Source organism: Solea solea, chromosome 4 (genome assembly GCF_958295425.1).
Source record: "Solea solea chromosome 4, fSolSol10.1, whole genome shotgun sequence".
NCBI classification, from domain to species: Eukaryota; Metazoa; Chordata; class Actinopteri; order Pleuronectiformes; family Soleidae; genus Solea; species Solea solea.
Genome location: NC_081137.1, coordinates 19,180,318 through 19,201,894, shown reverse-complemented (window position 1 = coordinate 19,201,894; position 21,577 = coordinate 19,180,318). Strand labels below are relative to the sequence as shown.

At 37.4% G+C, this 21,577-nt stretch overlaps 2 protein-coding genes across 3 annotated transcripts in view; both read right to left on the bottom strand.

Moving 5' to 3' along the window:
* LOC131458266 (trichohyalin-like) overlaps positions 1–21,577 on the bottom strand; it is a 41,799-nt gene that overhangs the window by 1,812 nt on the left and 18,410 nt on the right. For both annotated transcript variants that reach the window (XM_058627189.1, XM_058627190.1), the window contains exon 6: positions 343–412. In XM_058627189.1, coding sequence (XP_058483172.1) covers positions 343–412 — 70 coding nt within the window. The remainder of the gene's footprint in view (positions 1–342; positions 413–21,577) is intronic.
* Positions 3,887–18,218, bottom strand: LOC131458265 (centrosomal protein of 290 kDa-like). Its single transcript, XM_058627188.1, has one exon. The coding sequence runs from the start codon at positions 18,107–18,109 to the stop codon at positions 4,277–4,279; it is 13,833 nt and encodes a 4,610-aa protein (XP_058483171.1). The 5' UTR covers positions 18,110–18,218; the 3' UTR covers positions 3,887–4,276.

Here is a 21,577-nt window from a genome sequence, read left to right as displayed (position 1 = left end):
TGAGTAATTATTATCTTACAGTAACAGTACTTTTACTTGAGTCATTTTTTTGGCTTCTCTACCCACCTCTGCATATTATACGAGGACATTTTGGACAGTTGTTGACAGTATGACGTCATACTACATAACGACATATTTGACACTTTTGTCACTTTTTTGAAAACATGTACGTGTGTTTACATGTGGAGCAGTGACGTCACATTAGCATTAGCATTAGCAGGTGTAATCTGAACACCTGTGATCGGATCCCTCAGGTCGGATGTTAACAGCAGGTGTGAACAGAGCGTCAACAGAACATCTAAGAAATGTGTGGATCATTTTTAAGCAGCAGTCACCACACACCTGTCCCTGCTGCTCCTCGTCCTCCTCCTGGTCCTGTTCCTGGCTCCGGCTCCTGGTACTGGTCCTGGTCCTGCTCCAAACAAAGTTGTAGATCAGTTACAAAGACTTTAAAAATCCTGAAAACATTTGTAAAATCTCAATATTTAACAGAGGATTCTGACGTATTTAGTGACGGCTGTGAATGGAATCACTTGAAAACACATGAACTGTGCCTTTAACGGCAGCTGTTTGCAGGTCTTCAGTCAGAGGACATGATGAGACAAAGCAGTGTCCACTTTAAAGTGTTCAAATGTGCTCACCGCAGTAAATGAGTGAAGAAATGTGAGGAAACACAGGAAAACCTTTTTATTGTCAACTATATATTGATCCATATCAACACGGACACTTTTATTTTGAAATTCTGCTAAACCACTGCTTGTCAACAGTTTTTTTTTTTTACTTAATCTGCCCCCTACTGGCCAGACTAGATACTCATTCTAAACAGTTTTAATGGTATAGTGAATTTTTTTTGTTGATGTACTATATTTGGACATTTTTGACAGTTTACTAATAATGAAGATATTTTTTTAGGACATACTATACTAGGACACTTTTAGACAGTTCATAGTTTAACCTTTTACACCACTATAAATACATGAGTAACTTTTTGGATCTTTTTGTATTTTTTTTGGAGTAGTTTTATTGCAACATACTTTTACTTTTTCTTGAGTATATATTTGAAGAAAGAACGTTACTTTTACGCAGTTCCATTTGGCTAAGTGACGGTCGTTGCGTCATTTTTTAAAAATCTTTTTTTATTACATGCGCGATCTATTTCTCTTCCTATTTTAAAGGCTGTATTTATTGTTTTATTTAGAATATTATTCTTTAACATTTGAACATTGTTGTTTTATATAATGTTGTGTCTATTTTGTACTATTTGTGTTGCGCTTTTTTTTTATTTTATTTTTACTTCTACTTGAGTAATTATTATCTTACAGTAACAGTACTTTTACTTGAGTCATTTTTTTGGCTTCTCTACCCACCTCTGCATATTATACGAGGACATTTTGGACAGTTGTTGACAGTATGACGTCATACTACATAACGACATATTTGACACTTTTGTAACTTTTTTTGAAAACGTACGTGTGTTTAAGGCGGAGCAGTGACGTCACATTAGCAGCAGCTAACCTGCTACTGGCCAGACTAGATACTCATACTGAACAGTTTTAATGGTCTATTGACAGTTTTTGTTGAGGACATTCTTTGACATATGTGGACATTTTATATTTAAACGTTTTTGAGGACATACTACACTCGGAAAGTTCATATTTGGACAGTTTTGACGACATACTGTCACATTGACAACACACGTGTGTTTGCTGCGGAGCAGTGACGTCACGTTAGCATTAGCAGGTGTAACCTGAACACCTGTGGTCGGATGTGAACAGCAGGTGTGAACAGAGCGTCAACAGAGAATCTAAGAAATGTGTGGATCATTTTAAACAGCAGTTACCACGTTTGTTCACATGATTGTACACATGTTAGTTCCCGCTGCTCCTCGTCCTCTCGCTGTTTCTGTCTCTGCGCAGAAGAAGCTCCGCCTCCGACAACGGAAGTGGAACATTCCAAATAGATCGACACAGAGGGGAGGAGTGGAATGTACCAAGTCACGGAAACTACATAAAGGCTTTTAAATCAGTGTGTGTTTGTGCAGGAGCAGCTCCACCTGTAATTAATCAACGTTCATGTCCTCACTGGACAAATAAAAGAAAAATAGCAGCCGAAATTGTGAGAAGGGTCCAGCTGCAGACACGCAGACCGCTCCACGACTCACCCCCGACTACAGGTCACAGAAGAGAGTGCGTCGGAAACGTGATGACGTTTACGTTGGTGAAGAAGTATAAAGAGAGAGAACCCGAAACAACCCGAAAACAACCCGAAACAACGCGGGAAAATCTAAAACAACAACGTGTCGTACTTACAAAATGACGGAAGGGAGGGGAAAGAATGGATTAAAAAAACAACAAATGTTGATATTGAACACTGTATGAATAGTCATTATTTGTATACATTAAATCAATTAAGTGTGGTTTATTAACCAGTAATGTCTGTACACTGTAATGATAGCGTTATTTATATGTACAGGTTATACCATTGAGACAGGGCGTCTCATTTTCAACCAACAAACGTATAAGATAAACTATATGCTCTTTATATATTAGTATTTATCTGTTTGTTTAATCTTTAAATGACTCTGAGAAGTTGCACACAGCTTTGCTAATTTGAAAAACATGAAAAACTCAGTTCTACAATTGTTAAGATAAGAAATTTGATGATGAATAACATTATTTCATGTTTAGAAACCACGGTCAACAGTGTTATTTGATTTGATTCATTTCAGTTAGCCTGCATATATTTTAGGATAGGGAAATGCAATCCAGGTCATTACTACTTGATTCTGGATAAAATACGAAATACAATTTCATTTAAAATGTTAACATTCTCTTATAGAGCAACACTACTTTTACAGATGGAGCCCTGAGCTGAGGAGATACAACATTTGCCAAACAAAGGGGAGCTACGCAAAGCTTGTGTCTCATGTGCAGGGACAGAGGACGGTGGTAAGTCCGTCTATATTATCTAATATTTGTTCATTTCAATGCTGAAAGGCCTTCATTTCCCCATGAGCCTTACATGTTATGAAACATGGTGTTATTTCTGTCCTGACCATGGATAAGTGTGACCATCACACATGTTCAACTCATCCCTTTGAACATCAGACACTCACAATAAGTAAAGTTATTATGCTTTACTTTAGTCCATGTGTATTTTATTTTCACTGTTGTTGAGAAAAAGTTTCAAGATTCCTGCATTTTTAAATATGCCCCTGATAATAGTGATTGTACTTTGAACCTCTTCATGAAGAAGTAATGGAACAATTTCAAAAATGTATTGTTTTGTTTGTTTCTTGAAACTTCTGAATCACTTTTCCTGTCTGTCTGTCTTTTAGGATACACTGTCTACAACTGCCACCTTGACTGTGTGCAAAGCCATTATCACTGTGGCTTAGTGAAAAATGTGACTCCAGCGTCCTCTCCAGTGTCCACGGTGACTCCAGCGTCCTCTCCAGTGTCCACCGTCCTGGTCCTGTTCACATTTGTTGGTCGTTTATTTTATGTTATGTCTCAAGAGTGATTATTACACATTTAGAGAGCTCACTCAAGAGAGCTCACAAAATGCCAGTCCACACTTAACCCAGCAGGTGTCAGCGTTGTCCAGAATTGACATATTATGTGTATTTTAGCATTGCAGTAATTTAGAGGTGTACACACTGTCCCAATTTGATAAAATAGGGTTTATCGATTTATCAAATGGAACATTTTCTCTTATCACACCACATTTTTCCATATCCCTTTTTTTTTTTAATTAATTTTAAAGAATGTTTTGAATTAGCTGTTAGTAACAATTAGTTTGTAATAAAGGTAAATAAATACACTGACAGAAAATATTGTAATATTGGTGGTACATTTATTAGATTAAAAAAAGAGGAAGAAATATAAAATTATTTGGGCAGAAAACTTTGGTGGAAAAAGATCACATCTTATTTTTATGTACTGTATTTATTAATAATATACATATATATGTATATATACATATATACTGTATATATATATCGAGTATGTTTCCTAAATAATCTTACAAGTAAAGAAATGGCAACCTCACAAGAGAAGCAAGAACAAAAAGCAATAGATAGAAAGAAATAGAATAAAAACAAGATTCTTTTTCACAGCATTCATTCCTAAAAATACCTAAAACACTATTAATATTTAATACGCATGAAAATATTTTATAAAAGCCATGAAAGGTGACACATGTTTGACACATATTTCCATTCTAATCTGCAGAAATACTGTTATATTTAGTTGTGTTCAGTTGTATCGCTTATACATTACTCCTCTTGTTCACACACTTGTTCACAGCTGGCACAACAGGGGCAGCAGCACTGACAGCAGTAATGCCGGAGCTGCCCGAAGAGTCCGCTCAACGCCTCAGAAGCTGCTTGAGATTGAAACACGGTGTGCTCATGTGTCTCAGTCGACGCTTGTTGTGACGTCTGATTAGCTTTGTCGCTGGTCCTCGCCTGTGTCCTCGACGCCGTTTCTTTCAGGCAGAGTTTCTCGATCTCACCGAGCATCTGAGCCTTCAGTTGTTGGAGTTCTGCGTACTTTTCGTCAAGAGCCCTCTGGTTCTTCTCCCAGTGGCTTTTAGATGTTGTGTGAGGACTTGCAGGTTCTTGTTCCACTTCTGTCTTCTCCTTCTGAAACAGTGTTCTCTTAACAAACTGATTGACCACCTTGAGTCTCCTCTCCAGGTTGTGTCTCATTTCGTTGCCTCTGAACACCATGTGATCAATCTCCTTCCGGTCTTTTTTAGTGTCCTTCCAAATCTTGCGCAGACTCTCTCTCCTTGACGTTTTGTCACCTTGCTCTGGCGACGACTCTTCTTCTGTGACCATTTGCAGAGTTTTTAAATCTTTACTTTCTCCTTCAACATCAGTCACTACAACTTGACTCTCCTCCCGTTTCTTGAAATCCTCAGTCTGTACTGCCTGGTCAAATGTCTTTGTCCCCACATGTTTTTGCATCACTTCACAATAACCAGCGATGACACGTCTCTGTGTATCCAACTCACGACACTCGTGTTCTAAGACGGAAGTCAGTTTGAGTATCTCGACAATTTTCCGCTCCAGGTTGTCTGTGCTCTTCCTGAAGACGTTGCGTGTCCTTTGAGTCAACTGTCCCAGTTTTGCTCTCACATGAGCCATGGTGTTTAGACAATGCTCGCACGCTTCCTCTTTCATTCCCTGCTTTTCGTGAATGAACCTTTCCTTCTCCCTGTCAAGAGTCGCCCTCATTTGACACAGTTGTTCTTTTTCGTGGTTCATCTCCAGGATTGTGATTCCCAGCTTGTCCTTTTGCTCTTCGACACCTTTTTTATCTTGTTCTATTTTCTCGGTTTCTGTCTCATTGTTGGATTTCATCAGTTTTAAGTTTACTTTCTCTTTGTCCAGGTCCTCTCTCTCTTCCTTCAGCTCTGCTTTTAGTTTGTCAAGCTGTAACTTTTCCATGTCTTCTCTCTGCTCGATCATACTGATGAGACCTTCTTTGTGGACTTGACTCTCTTGGTTGATGATGTCCTCCTCCCCTTCTTCTTTTCCCCTTGTAGTTTCCAAATCTCTGACCTGTCCTTGGGTCTCGTCGTGCTCTAATTTGTGTTCTTGTAGTTTCTGTGCAATCATTTGCACGACATTCTTAAACTTCTGAAACTGCAGAGACCGATCTTTAAACTTCATGTTCTCGCAGTTGATCTGATCGAGTACAGCGTGAGTCGTCTTTCTCTGGCTTTGAAGGTCAATATCTTCTATTCTCTCCTTCACGTCTTGTTGGAACGTCTTTATTTTTGTCGCAATATCAGGTCTGATCCGATCCAACTCCCGCTTCTCGTTCGCTGTCCGATTTATTCTATCCAGTTCTTGATTCTTCTGACTGAGTTCCTGTCTCAAAACTTCTCTCTCTGCGAAAACTCTGCTCATATGGGTTTGTAGTTGCTGAAATTGTCTTCTGACTTCGTCATACTTTCGTTCTTGTTCTTTTTGTTTCAAAGCGATTGTGTTAAAGACCTCTTGAAGTTTGTCTCGTTGTGCCTGAACCTGAAGGTTTAGATCTTTAATGCTGGTTTTATTTCTGTTTATGTCATGAAGCAGTCTGCCTGCATGTTCCTTCAGCTTCTGAAGTTCAGCCTTTGTGATTTCCAGCTGTTCTTTGTCCTCTTTTATGTCATGTTGTTTCTGGATATCAGACGATATCAGCTCCTTCATCGCCTTGTTCATTCTTTCCAGATCTTCTCTCTTTTTGTCCACCTTTGTCTGCAGTTTTACTTGATCTGTCTTTTGACCTTCCATGTCTCGTCTCTCTCTGAGCATTTCTGACCACAAACTCCTCAAACTTTCCCTTTCTGTGGCCAGTTTCTCAGTGTAACCTGTCATAGTTAGTTTTTGTGCATCCAGAGCTTTGTGTTTTTGCTCCAGAACACTGACTAGTTTCAGTAGGTTCTCCTCGTTTTGTTCCAGTTTGGTGATTTTGTTTTTCACGTCTTCACTTGTTCTTTCTTTCAGCTCGTGAAGTCTTGCTCTCAGAGATTCTAATGTTTTCATTTCACTCATGATCTTATTTTCTCTTGCTTCCAGCTCACACATTTGTCCTCTGATTATGTCCTTTTCATTCAAAAGTGTTTCTCTCTCTTTGTCAGTGTCTGTCTTCATCCGACTGAAGTGTTCTCTCTCTTCTTTGATGTCGTTCATAGCAGCTTCAACCTCATGTTGCTGATTTTCGACGTCCTTTCTCAAAACGTCCAGTTCTTGTCTCTCTGCCAAAACTCTATTCATATGGTTTTGCAGTTCTTTCGTTTGTCTTCTGACGTCATCTCCCTTTTCTTCTTGCTCTTTTTGTTTCAAAGCAATTGAGTTAATCACATCCTTCAGTTTGTCTCTTTGCTCACGAACCTGTTCCATGAGGTCAGATTGTCGTTTGATGTCAGCTTTCATCAGCTCAAACTCCGATATCTCCTTCGTAATTGTCTCATTATATTTGGAAAGTTCGTCTCTCTCTTCCATCAGCTCTGCCTTCAGTTTGTCAAGCTGTAATTTTTCATTCAGAAACTTTAGCTCAATGTCCTCTTTCTGGATGACTGTGTCTGACAGTAAACTTATCAAAGCATCCTTGTCTCTGCCAAACAACTCAGTGAAACAAACAAATTTTTCTTTCTGTCCATCCAGTTTAGTTAACTGTTCTTCCAGTGCAGTGTACAGATGTCGTGTGTCTTCTTTGTTTTGTTGTAAACTTTCTGTTCTCTGTTCAATGTTCTCACTCATTCTTTCATTCAACTGTTGAAGTTTTACTTTTAGAAAGCCAATATCTCTCATTTTATTTAAGACTTCATCTTCTCTTCTTATCAGCTCAGAACTTTCTCTTTCCAGATTTTCCTTTTCATTCAAAATATTTTCTCTTTCTTTTTCAATTTCATTCTTCATGTGACTGAGATGTTCTCTTTCTCCAGTAATGCTGCTCATGGCAGCTTCAGCTTCTGCTTTTGTCTTGTTGATATTCTTCCTCAACAGTTCAAGTTCTGTTCTTTCTCTTACTCTACTGTTCTCACTGGATTCCAGTTCTTGTTTCAGTCTTCTTATGGTGTTATCATGTAGCTCTTGTTCTTTTTGTTTGGAAATCATCTTTTTAACATCTTCAAGTTTATCTCTTTGTTCTTGAGCCTGAAGTTTCATATATTTAATGGTGTTTTTCTCTTCGTTTAACTCACCAAACAGTCTGTCAGCATCTGCTTTCTTCTTTTGAAGTTCAGTCATTGTGATTTCCAACTTTTCTTTTTCCTTTGTTATATCATGTCGTAATCGGTCACTTTGTGTCTGGATGTCTGACCTCATCATCTCTAAGTCCAGTTTGTCTTGGTTCATCATCTCATTCATTCTTTCCATATCCTCTCTCTTTTGATCCAGCTCTGCCTTTAGTTCAGCTAGATCTTCCTTTTCTAAGAAAGTGTCTGACTCCGGGTGACCGACCATGTCTTGTCTCAGTCTGATCATTTCTGACAACCCTTTCCTTAAACCTTTCCTTTCTCTGGCCAGTTTCTCAGTGTAACATGTCATAGTTTGTTGTTGTGCATCCAGAGCCTCGTGTTTTTGCTCCAGAACATTGACTAGTGTCAGTATGTTGTAGTTGTTTTGTTCCAGTCTGATGATTTTGTTTTTCATGTCTTCACTTATTCTTTCATTCAGCTCCTGAATTCTTGCTTTCACAAATTCCAATGATTTAATTTCATTCATGATTTCATATTCCCTCATTTTCATATCAGACCATTGTTCTCCCATTCTATCTTTTTCACTCGTCAGTGTTTCTCTCTCTTTGTCAATGTCTGCCTTCATCTGACTGAAGTGTTCTCTCTCTTCTTTGATGTCGTTCATAGCAGCTTCAACCTCATGTTGCTTATTTTCAACATCCTTTCTCAAAATGTCCAGTTCTTCTCTTTCTGCCAAAACTCTGTTCTTGTAAGTTTGCATTTCTTGAGTTTGTCTTCTGATGTCATCTTCTTTTTGTTCTTGCTCTTTTTGTTTAAAAGCAATTGAGTTTATTATGCCATATAGTTTGTCCTTTTGCTCATGAACCTGTAGTTTTAGATCATTAATGTTGGTTTTATCTCTGTTTATCTCATCAAACAGACTGTCTGCATGTTCCTTCATCTTCTGTAGCTCAGTCTTTGTCATTTCCATATCTCGTCTTCCTTGTTCTAATTGGTCAGTTTGTTGCTTGATGTCAGCCTTCATCTGCTCAAACTCCAGTTTGGAATTGTTCATCATCTCATTTGCTCTGTCCAGATCTTCTCTCTCTTCCTTCAGCTCTGCGTTCAGTTTGTCAAGATGTAATTTTTCATTCAGAGACTTTTGCTTCCATACATTCTCAATGTCCTTTTTCTGGATGACTATATCTGACAGTAAACTTCTCAGACTTTCCTTTTCTTTGCTCAACAACTCAGTGAAACAAAACAGTTTTTCTTTCTGTCCATCAAGTTTAGTTAACTGTTCTTCCAGTGCAGTGTACAGAAGTCGTGTGTCTTCATTGTTTTGTTGTAAATTTTCCATTTTCTGTTTGATGTTGTCACTCATTCTTTCATTCAGTTGTTGAAGTTTTACTTTCAGAATTCCAATGTCTTTCATTTTATTCAAGACTTCATCTTCTCTTCTTATCAGCTCAGAATTTTCTCTTTCCAATTTCTCTTTTTCATTCTTCAACAGTTCAAGTTCTGTTCTTTCTCTTAGTCTACTGTTCTCACTGGTTTCCAGTTCTTGTTTCAGTCTTCTGATGGTGTCATCATGTAGCTCTTGATCTTTTTGTTGTAAAGTCATCTTTCCAATGACATCTTCAAGTTTGTCTCTTTGTTCCTGAACCTGGACTTTCAGGTCTTCACTGTTGGTTTTCTCTTGACTTATCTCCTCAAACAGCTTGACATTATGTTCTTTTGTCTTTTGAAGTTCAGTTTTTGTGATTGCCAGCTTTTCTTTTTCCACATTTATGTCATGTTTTAATTGGTCATTTTGCCTTTGGATGTCTGACCTCATCAGCTCCAAATCCATTTTTTCTTGGTTCATCATCTCACTCATTCTTTCCATATCCTCTCTCTTTTGATCCAGCTCTGCCTTTAGTTTTACAATTTCTGACAACAAACTCCTCAAACCTCCACTTTCTTTGGCCAGTTTCTCAGTGTAATACGTCATAGTTGCTTCATGTGCACCCAGAGCCTTATGTTTCTGCTCTAGAACACTGACTAATTTCAGTATTTCGTCCTTGTTTTGTTGCAGTCTGATGAATTTGCTTTTCATGCCTTCACTCATCTTTTCATTTAGCTCTTTAAATCTTACTCTCAGAGTTTCCAGTGTTTTCATTTCATTCAGGATTTTATTTTCTCTCATTTTCAGCTCAGACAGTTGTGCTTCAATTCTGTCCTTTTCATTCATGAATGTTTCTCTCTCCTCTCTGATGTTGTTCATAGAAGCTCCAACCTCATGTTCCATATTGTTGAGATCCTTTCTCAAAATGTCCAGGTCTTGTCTTTCTGCCAAAACTCTGTTCATATGGTTTTGCAGTTCTTGAAATTGTCGTTTGATGTTATCCTCCCTTTGTTGTTGTTCTTTTTCTTTGAGAGTGATTACATTTATCACATCATAGAGTTTATCTCTTTGTGCCTGAACCTGAAGATTCAGATCTTCCTTTTTGGTTTTCTCTCTCATTATCTCATCTAACAGACTTTGTGCATGTTCCCTTGTCTTTTGTAGCTCATTCTTTGTCATTTCCATATCTCGCTGCCCTTGTTCCAGTCGGTCAGTTTGTTGCTTGATGTCAGATCTCATCACCAACAACTCCACTTTCTCTTTATTTATTATCTCATTCTGTCTTTGCAGTTCTTGTCTTTCTTCCTTCAGCTCGGCCTTCCGTTTGTTTAGTTGTAGTGTTTCCACATGAAGATCTTGCTTCCATTGATTCTCCATTTCTTTTCTTTGTGTTACCATATCTGATAACATTTTCAGATCGGCCATTTTTCTCTGTGTCAGGTCAGTGTGAACCCATATCTGGTTTCTCTGTACTTCAAAGTCTGAATGTTTCTGCTCCAATACCAGAGATAATTTCTGCATGTCTTCACTGTTTTGCTCCAACTGATGAATCTTCTTTTGAACATCTACACATGTCTTTGCATTGAGCACTTTCAGTTTACCTATCACTGTTTGGATGGGCAGTATTTTACTCATGAACTGATCTTCTCTGACTTTTAACGCAGAACGATCAGCCTCCACTTCATCTCTCTCATTCTCAAGTCTTTGTCTTTCCATTTCCAGACTAGTCTTCAGGTCATTGAGTTTTTCCTTTTCTTTACTGATGCTGCTCAACGCAGATTCAAACTTTTCTTTCTTATTGTGGATATCCTTTCTTAAGATATTCAGTTCATCTCTTTTGGCAAAAACTCTGTTCTTATGGGTTTGTAGTTCCTGAATTTGTCTTCTGATATCATCATCCTTAAGTTCTTGCTCTTTTTGCTTCAAGGTCATTGAAATGATCACATTATGAAGTTTGTTTCTTTGCTCCTGAACCTGAACAGTAAGTTGTTTCATGTTTGTTTTATCTCTGTTTATCTCATCTAACAGTCTGTCTGCATCTTCTTTCTTCTTCAGAAGTTCCGTCTTTGTGGTTTCCAGCTTTCCTGTTTCCTCTTTGATGTCATGTCGAAATAGGTCATGTTGTTTCTGAATGTCTGACTTCATCAACTCCAAGTCCATTTTGTCTTTATCTATATCCTCTCTCTTTTGATCCAGCTCTGCCTTTAATTTTACTAGATCTGCCTTTTCTGTTAAAGTCTCTCGTTCAACTTGACTTTCCATGTTTTGTCTCTGTCTGACAATTTCTGACCACAAAGTCTTCAAACCTTCCCTTTCCCTGGCCAATGTCTCAGTGTAATATGTCATAGTTACTTCATGTGCATCCACAGCCTCATGTTTTTGCTCCAGAACACTGACTAGTTTCAGTATGTCTCCCTTGTTTTGTTCCAATCTGGTGATTTTGTTTTTCACGTCTTCTCTCATCCTTTCATTTAGCTCCTGAAGTCTTGCTCTCAGAGTTTCCAATTTCTCCATGTCAGTCAGGATTTTATTTTCTACCATTTTCAGCTCAGACAGTTGTGCTTCAATTCTGTCCTTTTCATTCATCAGTGTTTCTCTCTCTTTGTCAATGTCTGCCTTCATCTGACTGAAGTGTTCTCTCTCTTCTCTGTTGTCGTTCATAGCAGCTTCAACCTCAAGTCTCTCATTTTCAACATCCTTTCTCAAAATGTCCAGTTCTTCTCTTTCTGCCAAAACACTGTTCTTGTCAGTTTGCATTTCTTGATTCTGTCTTTTGATGTCATCTTCTTTTTGTTCTTGCTCTTTTTGTTTCAAAGCAATTGAGTTTATTACGCCATAAAGTTTGCCTCTCTGTTCATGAACCTGAAGTTTTAGATCATTAATGTTGGTTTTATCTCTGTTTATCTCATCAAAAAGTCTGTCTGCATGTTCCTTCATCTTCTGTAGCTCAGTCTTTGTCATTTCCATATCTCGTCTTCCTTGTGCTAGTCGGTCAGTTTGTTGCTTGATGTCAGTCTTCATCTGCTCAAACTCCAGTTTAGAATTGTTCATCATCTCATTTGCTCTGTCCAGATCTTCTCTCTCTTCCTTCAACTCTGCCTTCAGTTTGTCAAGATTTATTTTTTCATTCACAATTCTTTGTTTCCACATATTCTCAATGTCCTCTTTCTGGACGATTATATCTGACAGTAAATTTATCAGACTTTCCTTTTCTTTGCTCAACATTTCAGTGGAAGAAGCCAGTTTTTCTTTCTGTCCATCAAGTTTAGTTAACTGTTCTTCCAGTGCAGTGTACAGAAGTCGTGTGTCTTCTTTGTTTTGTTGTAAACTTTCTGTTTTCTGTTTAATGTTGTCACTCATTCTTTCATTCAGTTGTTGAAGTTTTACTTTCAGAATTTCAGTGTCATTCATTTTAGTTAAGACTTCATCTTCTCTTCTTATCAGCTCAGAACTTTCTCTTTCCAGATTTTCCTTTTCATTCAAAAGCTTTTCTCTTTCTCTTTCAAGTTCATTCTTCATGTGACTGAGATGTTCTCTTTCTCCAGTAATGCTACTCATGGCAGCTTCAACTTCTTCTTTTGTCTTGTTGATATTCTTCCTCAACAGTTCAAGATCTATTCTTCCAGTTTCCAGTTCTTGTTTCAGTCTTCTTATGGTGTCATCATGTAGCTCTTGTTCTTTTTGTTTGAAGGCCATCTTTCCCAAGACATCTTTAACTTTGTTTCTTTGTTCCTGAACCTGAACGTTCAGGTATTTTATGTTGGTTTTCTCTCTGTTTACCTCATCAAACAGACTGTCTGCATGTTCTCTCATCTTTCTGAGTTCAGTTTTTGTGATTTCCATTTTTTCTTTTTCCTGTTTTATTCCATGTTCTAAAAGGTCACTACGATTCTCAATGGCTGACCTCATCAGCTCCAAGTCCATTTTTTCTTGATTCATCATCTCATTCATTCTTTCCAGATCCTCTCTCTTTTGATCCAGCTCTGCCTTTAGATTTACTTGATCTGTCTTTTGACTTTCCATGTCTTGTCTCTCTCTGACAATTTCTGACAACACTTTCCTCAAACTTTGCTTTTCTTTGGCCAGTTTCTCAGTATAACATGTCATAGTTACTTTTTGTGCATCCAGAGCCTCACACCTTTGCTCCAGAACACTGACTAGTTTCAGTAAGTTGTAGTTGTTTTGTTCCAGTTTGATGACTTTGTTTTTCATGTCTTCACTCTTTCTTTCTTTCAGCTCGTGAAGTCTTGATTTCAAAGATTCTAATGTTTTCATTACATTCATGATCCTAGTTTCTTTTACTTTCAGCTCAGACAGTTGTCCTTCAGTTATGTCACGTTCATTCATCAGTGTTTCTCTCTCTTTGTCAATGTCTGCCTTCATCTGACTGAAGTGTTCTCTCTCTTCTTTGATGTCGTTCATAGCAGCTTCAACCTCATGTTGCTTATTTTCAACATCCTTTCTCAAAATGTCCAGTTCTTCTCTTTCTGCAAAAACACTGTTCTTGTAAGTTTGCATTTCTTGAGTTTGTTTTCTGATGTCATCTTCTTTTTGTTCTTGCTCTTTTTGTTTCAAAGCAATTGAGTTTATTACGCCATAAAGTTTGTCTCTCTGTTCCTGAACCTGAAGTTTTAGATCATTAATGTTGGTTTTATCTCTGTTTATCTCATCAAACAGACTGTCTGCATGTTCCATATTCTTCTGTAGCTCAGTCTTTGTCATTTCCATATCTCGTCTTCCTTGTTCTAATTGGTCAGTTTGTTGTTTGATGTCAGTCTTCATCTGCTCAAACCCCAGTCTGGAAGTGTTCATCTTCTCATTTGCTCTGTCCAGATCTTCTCTCTCTTCCTTCAGCTCTGCCTTCAGTTTGTCAAGATGTAATTTTTCATTCAGAGACTTTTGCTTCCATACATTCTCAATGTCCTCTTTCTGGATGACTATATCTGACAGTAAACTTATCAGACTTTCCTTTTCTTTGCTCAACATTTCAGTGGAAGAAGCCAGTTTTTCTTTCTGTCCATCAAGTTTAGTTAACTGTTCTTCCAGTGCAGTGTACAGAAGTCGTGTGTCTTCTTTGTTTTGTTGTAAACTTTCTGTTTTCTGTTTAATGTTGTCACTCATTCTTTCATTCAGTTGTTGAAGTTTTAATTTCAGAATTTCAATGTCTTTCATTTTATTTAAGACTTCATCTTCTCTTCTTATCAGCTCAGAATTTTCTCTTTCCAATTTCTCTTTTTCATTCTTCAACAGTTCAAGTTCTGTTCTTTCTCTTAGTCTACTGTTCTCACTGGTTTCCAGTTCTTGTTTCAGTCTTCTGATGGTGTCATCATGTAGCTCTTGTTCTTTTTGTTGTAAGGTCATCTTTCCAATGACATCTTCAAGTTTGTTTCTTTGTTCCTGAACCTGGTCTTTCAGGTCTTCACTGTTGGTTTTCTCTTGACTTATGTCCTCAAACAGTTTGACATTATGTTCTTGCGTCTTTTGAAGTTCAGTTTTTGTGATTGCCAACTTTTCTTTTTCCACATTTATGTCATGTTTTAATTTGTCAATTTGCCTTTGGATGTCTGACCTCATCAGCTCCAAATCCATTTTTTCTCGGTTCATCATCTCACTCATTCTTTCCATATCCTCTCTCTTTTGATCCAGCTCTGCCTTTAGATTTAAGAGATCTTCTTTTTCTAAGAAAGTGACTGGCTCCAGTTGACTTTCCATGTCTTGTCTCTGTCTGACAAATTCTGACAACACGCTCATCAAACCTTCCCTTTCTTTGGCCAGTTTCTCAGTGTAACATGTCATAGTTATTGTTTGTGCATTCAGAGTCTCATGGTTTTGCTCCAGAACACTGACTAATTTCAGTATTTCTTCCTTGTTTTGTTCCAGTCTGATGATTTTGTATTTCACGTCTTCACTTATTCTTTCATTCAGCTCCTGAAGTCTTGCTTTCAGAGATTTCATGGAATTCATTTCACTCATGATTTCATTTTCCCTCATTTTCAGTTCAGACCATTGTTCTTCCATTATATGTTTTTGATTCATAAGGATTTCTCTTTCTTTGTCAATGTCTGCCTTCATCTGACTGAAGAGTTCTCTCTCTTCTCTGATGTTCTTCATAGCAGCTTCAACTTCACGTTTCTTATTTCTGACATCCTTTCTCAAAATGTCCAATTCTTCTCTCTCATCAAAAAGTTTGTCTCTTTGTTCCTGAACCTGACAATTAAGATCATTAATGTTGGTTTTATCTCTGTTTATCTCATCAAGAAGTCTGTCTGCATGTTCCTTCATCTTCTGTAGCTCAGTCTTTGTCATTTCCATATCTCGTCTTCCTTGTTCTAATTGGTCAGTTTGTTGTTTGATGTCAGTCTTCATCTGCTCAAACTCCAGTTTGGAATTGTTCATCTTCTTATTTGCTCTGTCCAGATCTTCTCTCTCTTCCTTCAGCTCTGCCTTCAGTTTGTCAAGATGTAATTTTTCATTCAGAAACTTTAGCTCAATGTCCTCTTTCTGGATGACTGTGTCTGACAGTAAACGTATCAAAGCATCCTTGTCTCTGCCAAACAACTCAGTGAAACAAACACATGTTTCTTTCTGTCCATCAAGTTTAGTTAACTGTTCTTCCAGTGCAGTGTACAGAAGTAGTGTGTCTTCTTTGTTTTGTTGTAAACTTTCCATTTTCTGTTTAATGTTCTCACTCAGTCTTTCATTCAGTTGTTGAAGTTTTACTTTCAGAATTTCAATGTCTTTCATTTTATTTAAGACTTCATCTTCTCTTCTTATCAGCTCAGAATTTTCTCTTTCCAATTTCTCTTTTTCATTCTTCAACAGTTCAAGTTCTGTTCTTTCTCTTAGTCTACTGTTCTCACTGGTTTCCAGTTCTTGTTTCAGTCTTCTGATGGTGTCATCATGTAGCTCTTGTTCTTTTTGTTGTAAAGTCATCTTTCCAATGACATCTTCAAATTTGTTTCTTTGTTCCTGAACCTGGACCTTCAGGTCTTCAATGATGGTTTTCTCTTGGCTTATCTCCTCAAACAGTTTGATATTGTCTTCTTTTGTCTTTTGAAGGTCAGTTTTTGTGATTTCCAACTTTTCTTTTTCCACATTTATGTCATGTTTTAATTGGTCATTTTGCCTTAGGATGTCTGACCTCATCAGCTTCAAATCCATTTTTTCTCGGTTCATCATCTCACTCATTCTTTCCATATACTCTCTCTTTTGATCCAGCTCTGACTTTAGATTTAAGAGATCTTCTTTTTCTAAGAAAGTGTCTGACTCTAGTTGACTTTCCATGACTTGTCTCTGTCTGACAATTTCTGACAACACGCTCATCAAACCTTCCCTTTCTTTGGCCAGTTTCTCAGTGGAACATGTCATAGTTATTGTTTGTGCATTCAGAATCTCATGGTTTTGCTCCAGAACACTGACAAATTTCAGTAAGTTACCCTGGTTTTGCTCCAGTCTGATGACATTGTTTTTCACGTCTTCACCCATCTTTTCATTCAGCCCTCGAAGTCTTGCTCTCAGAGTTTCCAATTTCTCCATGTCAGTCAGGATTTTATTTTCTCTCATTTTCAGCTCAGACAGTTGTACTTCAATTCTGTCCTTTTCATTCATCAGTGTTTCTCTCTCTTTGTCAATGTCTGCCTTCATCTGACTGAAGTGTTCTCTCTCTTCTTTGATGTCGTTCATAGCAGCTTCAACCTCATGTTGCTTATTTTCAACATCCTTTCTCAAAATGTCCAGTTCTTCTCTTTCTGCCAAAACTCTGTTCTTGTAAGTTTGCATTTCTTGAGTTCGTCTTCTGATGTCATCTTCTTTTTGTTCTTGCTCTTTTTGTTTCAAAGCAATTGAGTTTATTACGCCATAAAGTTTGTCTCTTTGTTCCTGAACCTGACAATTAAGATCATTAATGTTGGTTTTATCTCTGTTTATCTCATCAAACAGACTGTCTGCATGTTCCTTCATCTTCTGTAGCTCAGTCTTTGTCATTTCCATATCTCGTCTTCCTTGTTCTAATAGGTCAGTTTGTTGCTTGATGTCAGTCTTCATCTGCTCAAACTCCAGTTTGGAATTGTTCATCATCTCATTTGCTCTGTCCAGATCTTCTCTCTCTTCCTTCAGCTCTGCCTTCAGTTTGTCAAGATGTAATTTTTCATTCAGAGACTTTTGCTTCCATACATTCTCAATGTCCTTTTTCTGGATGACTATATCTGACAGTAAACTTATCAGACTTTCCTTTTCTTTGCTCAACATTTCAGTGGAAGTAGCCAGTTTTTCTTTCTGTCCATCAAGTTTAGTTAACTGTTCTTCCAGTGCAGTGTACAGAAGTCGTGTGTCTTCATTGTTTTGTTGTAAATTTTCCATTTTCTGTTTGATGTTGTCACTCATTCTTTCATTCAGTTGTTGAAGTTTTACTTTCAGAATTTCAATGTCTTTCATTTTATTTAAGACTTCATCTTCTCTTCTTATCAGCTCAGAATTGTCTCTTTCCAGTTTGTCTTTTTCATTCTTCAACAGTTCAAGTTCTGTTCTTTCTCTTAGTCGACTGTTCTCACTGGTTTCCAGTTCTTGTTTCAGTCTTCTGATGGTGTCATCATGTAGCTCTTGTTCTTTTTGTTGTAAAGTCATCTTTCCAATGACATCTTCAAGTTTGTTTCTTTGTTCCTGAACCTGGACTTTCAGGTCTTCACTGTTGGTTTTCTCTTGACTTATCTCCTCAAACAGCTTGACATTATGTTCTTTTGTCTTTTGAAGTTCAGTTTTTGTGATTTCCAACTTTTCTTTTTCCACATTTATGTCATGTTTTAATTGGTCATTTTGCCTTTGGATGTCTGATCTCATAATTTTTTCTCGGTTCATCATCTCACTCATTCTTTCCATATCCACCCTCTTTTGATCCAGCTCTGCCTTTAGATTTACAAGATCTTCCTTTTCTGAGAAAGTGACTGGCTCCAGTTGACTTTCCATGTCTTGTCTCTGTCTGACAAATTCTGACAACAAACTCATCAAACCTTCCCTTTCTTTGGCCAGTTTCTCAGTGAAACATGTCATAGTTATTGTTTGTGCATCCAGAGCCTCATAGTTTTGCTCTAGAACACTGACTAATTTCAGTATTTCGTCCTTGTTTTGTTCCAGTCTGATGATTTTGTATTTCACGTCTTCACTTTCATTCAGCTCCTGAAGTCTTGCTTTCAGAGATTTCATGGAATTCATTTCACTCATGATTTCATTCTCCCTCATTTTCAGTTCAGACCATTGTTCTTCCATTATATGTTTATGATTCATAAGGATTTCTCTCTCTTTGTCAATGTCTGCCTTCATCTGACTGAAGTGTTCTCTCTTATCTCTGATGTTCTTCATAGCAGCTTCAACTTCACGTTTCTTATTTCTGACATCCTTTCTCAAAATGTCCACTTCTTCTCTTTCATCAAAACGTTTGTCTCTCTGTTCCTGAATCTGTAGTTTTAGATCATTAATGTTGGTTTTATCTCTGTTTATCTCATCAAACAGACTGTCTGCATGTTCCTTCATCTTCTGTAGCTCAGTCTTTGTCATTTCCATATCTCGTCTTCCTTGTTCTAATTGGTCAGTTTGTTGTTTGATGTCAGTCTTCATCTGCTCAAATACCAGTTTGGAATTGTTCATCTTCTCATTTGCTCTGTCCAGATCTTCTCTCTCTTCCTTCAGCTCTGCCTTCAGTTTGTCAAGATGTAATTTTTCATTCAGAAACTTTAGCTCAATGTCCTCTTTCTGGATGACTGTGTCTGACTGTAAACTTATCAAAGCATCCTTGTCTCTGCCAAACAACTCAGTGAAAAAAACCACTTTTTCTTTTAGTCCATCAAGTTTAGTTAACTGTTCTTCCAGTGCAGTGTACAGAAGTAGTGTGTCTTCTTTGTTTTGTTGTAAACTTTCTGTTTTCTGTTTGATGTTGTCACTCATTCTTTCATTCAGTTGTTGAAGTTTTACTTTCAGAATTCCAATGTCTTTCATTTTATTTAAGACTTCATCTTCTCTTCTTATCAGCTCAGAATTTTCTCTTTCCAATTTCTCTTTTTCATTCTTCAACAGTTCAAGTTCTGTTCTTTCTCTTAGTCTACTGTTCTCACTAGTTTCCAGTTCTTGTTTCAGTCTTCTGATGGTGTCATCATGTAGCTCTTGTTCTTTTTGTTGTAAAGTCATCTTTCCAATGACATCTTTAAGTTTATTTCTTTGTTCCTGAACCTGGACTTTCAGGTCTTCACTGTTGGTTTTCTCTTGACTTATCTTCTCAAACAGCTTGATATTATGTCCATTCGTCTTTTGAAGTTCAGTTTTTGTGATTTCCAACTTTTCTTTTTCCACATTTATGTCATGTTTTAATTGGTCATTTTGCCTTTGGATGTCTGATCTCATCAGCTCCAAATCCATTTTTTCTCGGATCATCATCTCACTCATTCTCTCCATATCCTCTCTCTTTTGATCCAGCTCTGCCTTTAGATTTACAAGATCTTCCTTTTCTGAGAAAGTGACTGGCTCCAGTTGACTTTCCATGTCTTGTCTCTGTCTGACAAATTCTGACAACAAACTCATCAAACCTTCCCTTTCTTTAGCCAGTTTCTCAGTGTAACATGTCATAGTTATTGTTTGTGCATCCAGAGCCTCATAGTTTTGCTCTAGAACACTGACTAATTTCAGTATTTCGTCCTTGTTTTGTTCCAGTCTGATGATTTTGTATTTCACGTCTTCACTTATTCTTTCATTCAGCTCCTGAAGTCTTGCTTTCAGAGATTTCATGGAATTCATTTCACTCATGATTTCATTTTCCCTCATTTTCAGTTCGGACCATTGTTCTTCCATTATATGTTTTTGATTCATAAGGATTTCTCTCTCTTTGTCAATGTCTGCCTTCATCTGACTGAAGTGTTCTCTCTCTTCTCTGATGTTCTTCCTAGCAGCTTCAACTTCACGTTTCTTATTTCTGACATCCTTTCTCAAAATGTCCAGTTCTTCTCTTTCATCAAAAAGTTTGTCTCTTTGTTCCTGAACCTGACAATTAAGATCATTAATGTTGGTTTTATCTCTGTTTATCTCATCAAAAAGTCTGTCTGCATGTTCCTTCATCTTCTGTAGCTCAGTCTTTGTCATTTCCATATCTCGTCTTCCTTGTTCTAATTGGTCAGTTTGTTGTTTGATGTCAGTCTTCATCTGCTCAAACTCCAGTTTGGAATTGTTCATCTTCTCATTTGCTCTGTCCAGATCTTCTCTCTCTTCCTTCAGCTCTGCCTTCAGTTTGTCAAGATGTAAAATTTCATTCAGAAACTTTAGCTCAATGTCCTCTTTCTGGATGACTGTGTCTGACAGTAAACTTAACAAAGCATCCTTGTCTCTGCCAAACAACTCAGTGAAACAAACACATTTTTCTTTTTGTCCATCAAGTTTAGTTAACTGTTCTTCCAGTGCAGTGTACAGAAGTAGTGTGTCTTCTTTGTTTTGTTGTAAACTTTCTGTTTTCTGTTTGATGTTGTCACTCATTCTTTCATTCAACTGTTGAAGTTTTACTTTCAGAATTTCAATGTCTTTCATTTTATCTAAGACTTCATCTTCTCTTCTTATCAGCTCAGAATTGTCTCTTTCCAGTTTGTCTTTTTCATTCTTCAACAGTTCAAGTTCTGTTCTTTCTCTTAGTCTACTGTTCTCACTGGTTTCCAGTTCTTGTTTCAGTCTTCTGATGGTGTCATCATGTAGCTCTTGTTCTTTTTGTTGTAAAGTCATCTTTCCAATGACATCTTCAAGTTTGTTTCTTTGTTCCTGAACCTGGACTTTCAGGTCTTCAATGTTGGTTTTCTCTTGACTTATCTCCTCAAACAGCTTGACATTATGTTCTTGTGTCTTTTGAAGTTCAGTTTTTGTGATTGCCAACTTTTCTTTTTCCACATTTATGTCATGTTTTAATTGGTCATTTTGCCTTAGGATGTCTGACCTCATCAGCTCCAAATCCATTTTTTCTCGGTTCATCATCTCACTCATTCTTTCCATATCCTCTCTCTTTTGATCCAGCTCTGCCTTTAGATTTAAGAGATCTTCCTTTTCTAAGAAAGTGTCTGACTCCAGTTGACTTTCCATGTCTTGTCTCTGTCTGACAAATTCTGACAACAAACTCATCAAACCTTCCCTTTCTCTGGCCAGTTTCTCAGTGAAACATGTCATAGTTATTGTTTGTGCATCCAGAGCCTCATAGTTTTGCTCCAGAACACTGACGAATTTCAGTAAGTTGCCCTGGGTTTGCTCCAGTCTGATGACTTTGTTTTTCACGTCTTCACCCATCTTTTCATTCAGCCCTCGAAGTCTTGCTCTCAGAGTTTCCAATTTCTCCATGTCAGTCAGGATTTTATTTTCTCTCATTTTCAGCTCAGACAGTCGTCCCTCAATTGTGTCACGTTCATTCATCAGTGTTTCTCTCTCTTTGTCAATGTCTGCCTTCATCTGACTGAAGTGTTCTCTCTCTTCTTTGATGTCGATCATAGCAGCTTCAACCTC

Excerpts from the sequence above, each read along its gene's own strand:
- LOC131458265 (XM_058627188.1), bottom strand. The coding sequence starts at position 18,109 with ATGACATGTTTCACTGAGAAACTGGCCAAAGAAAGGGAAGGTTTGATG.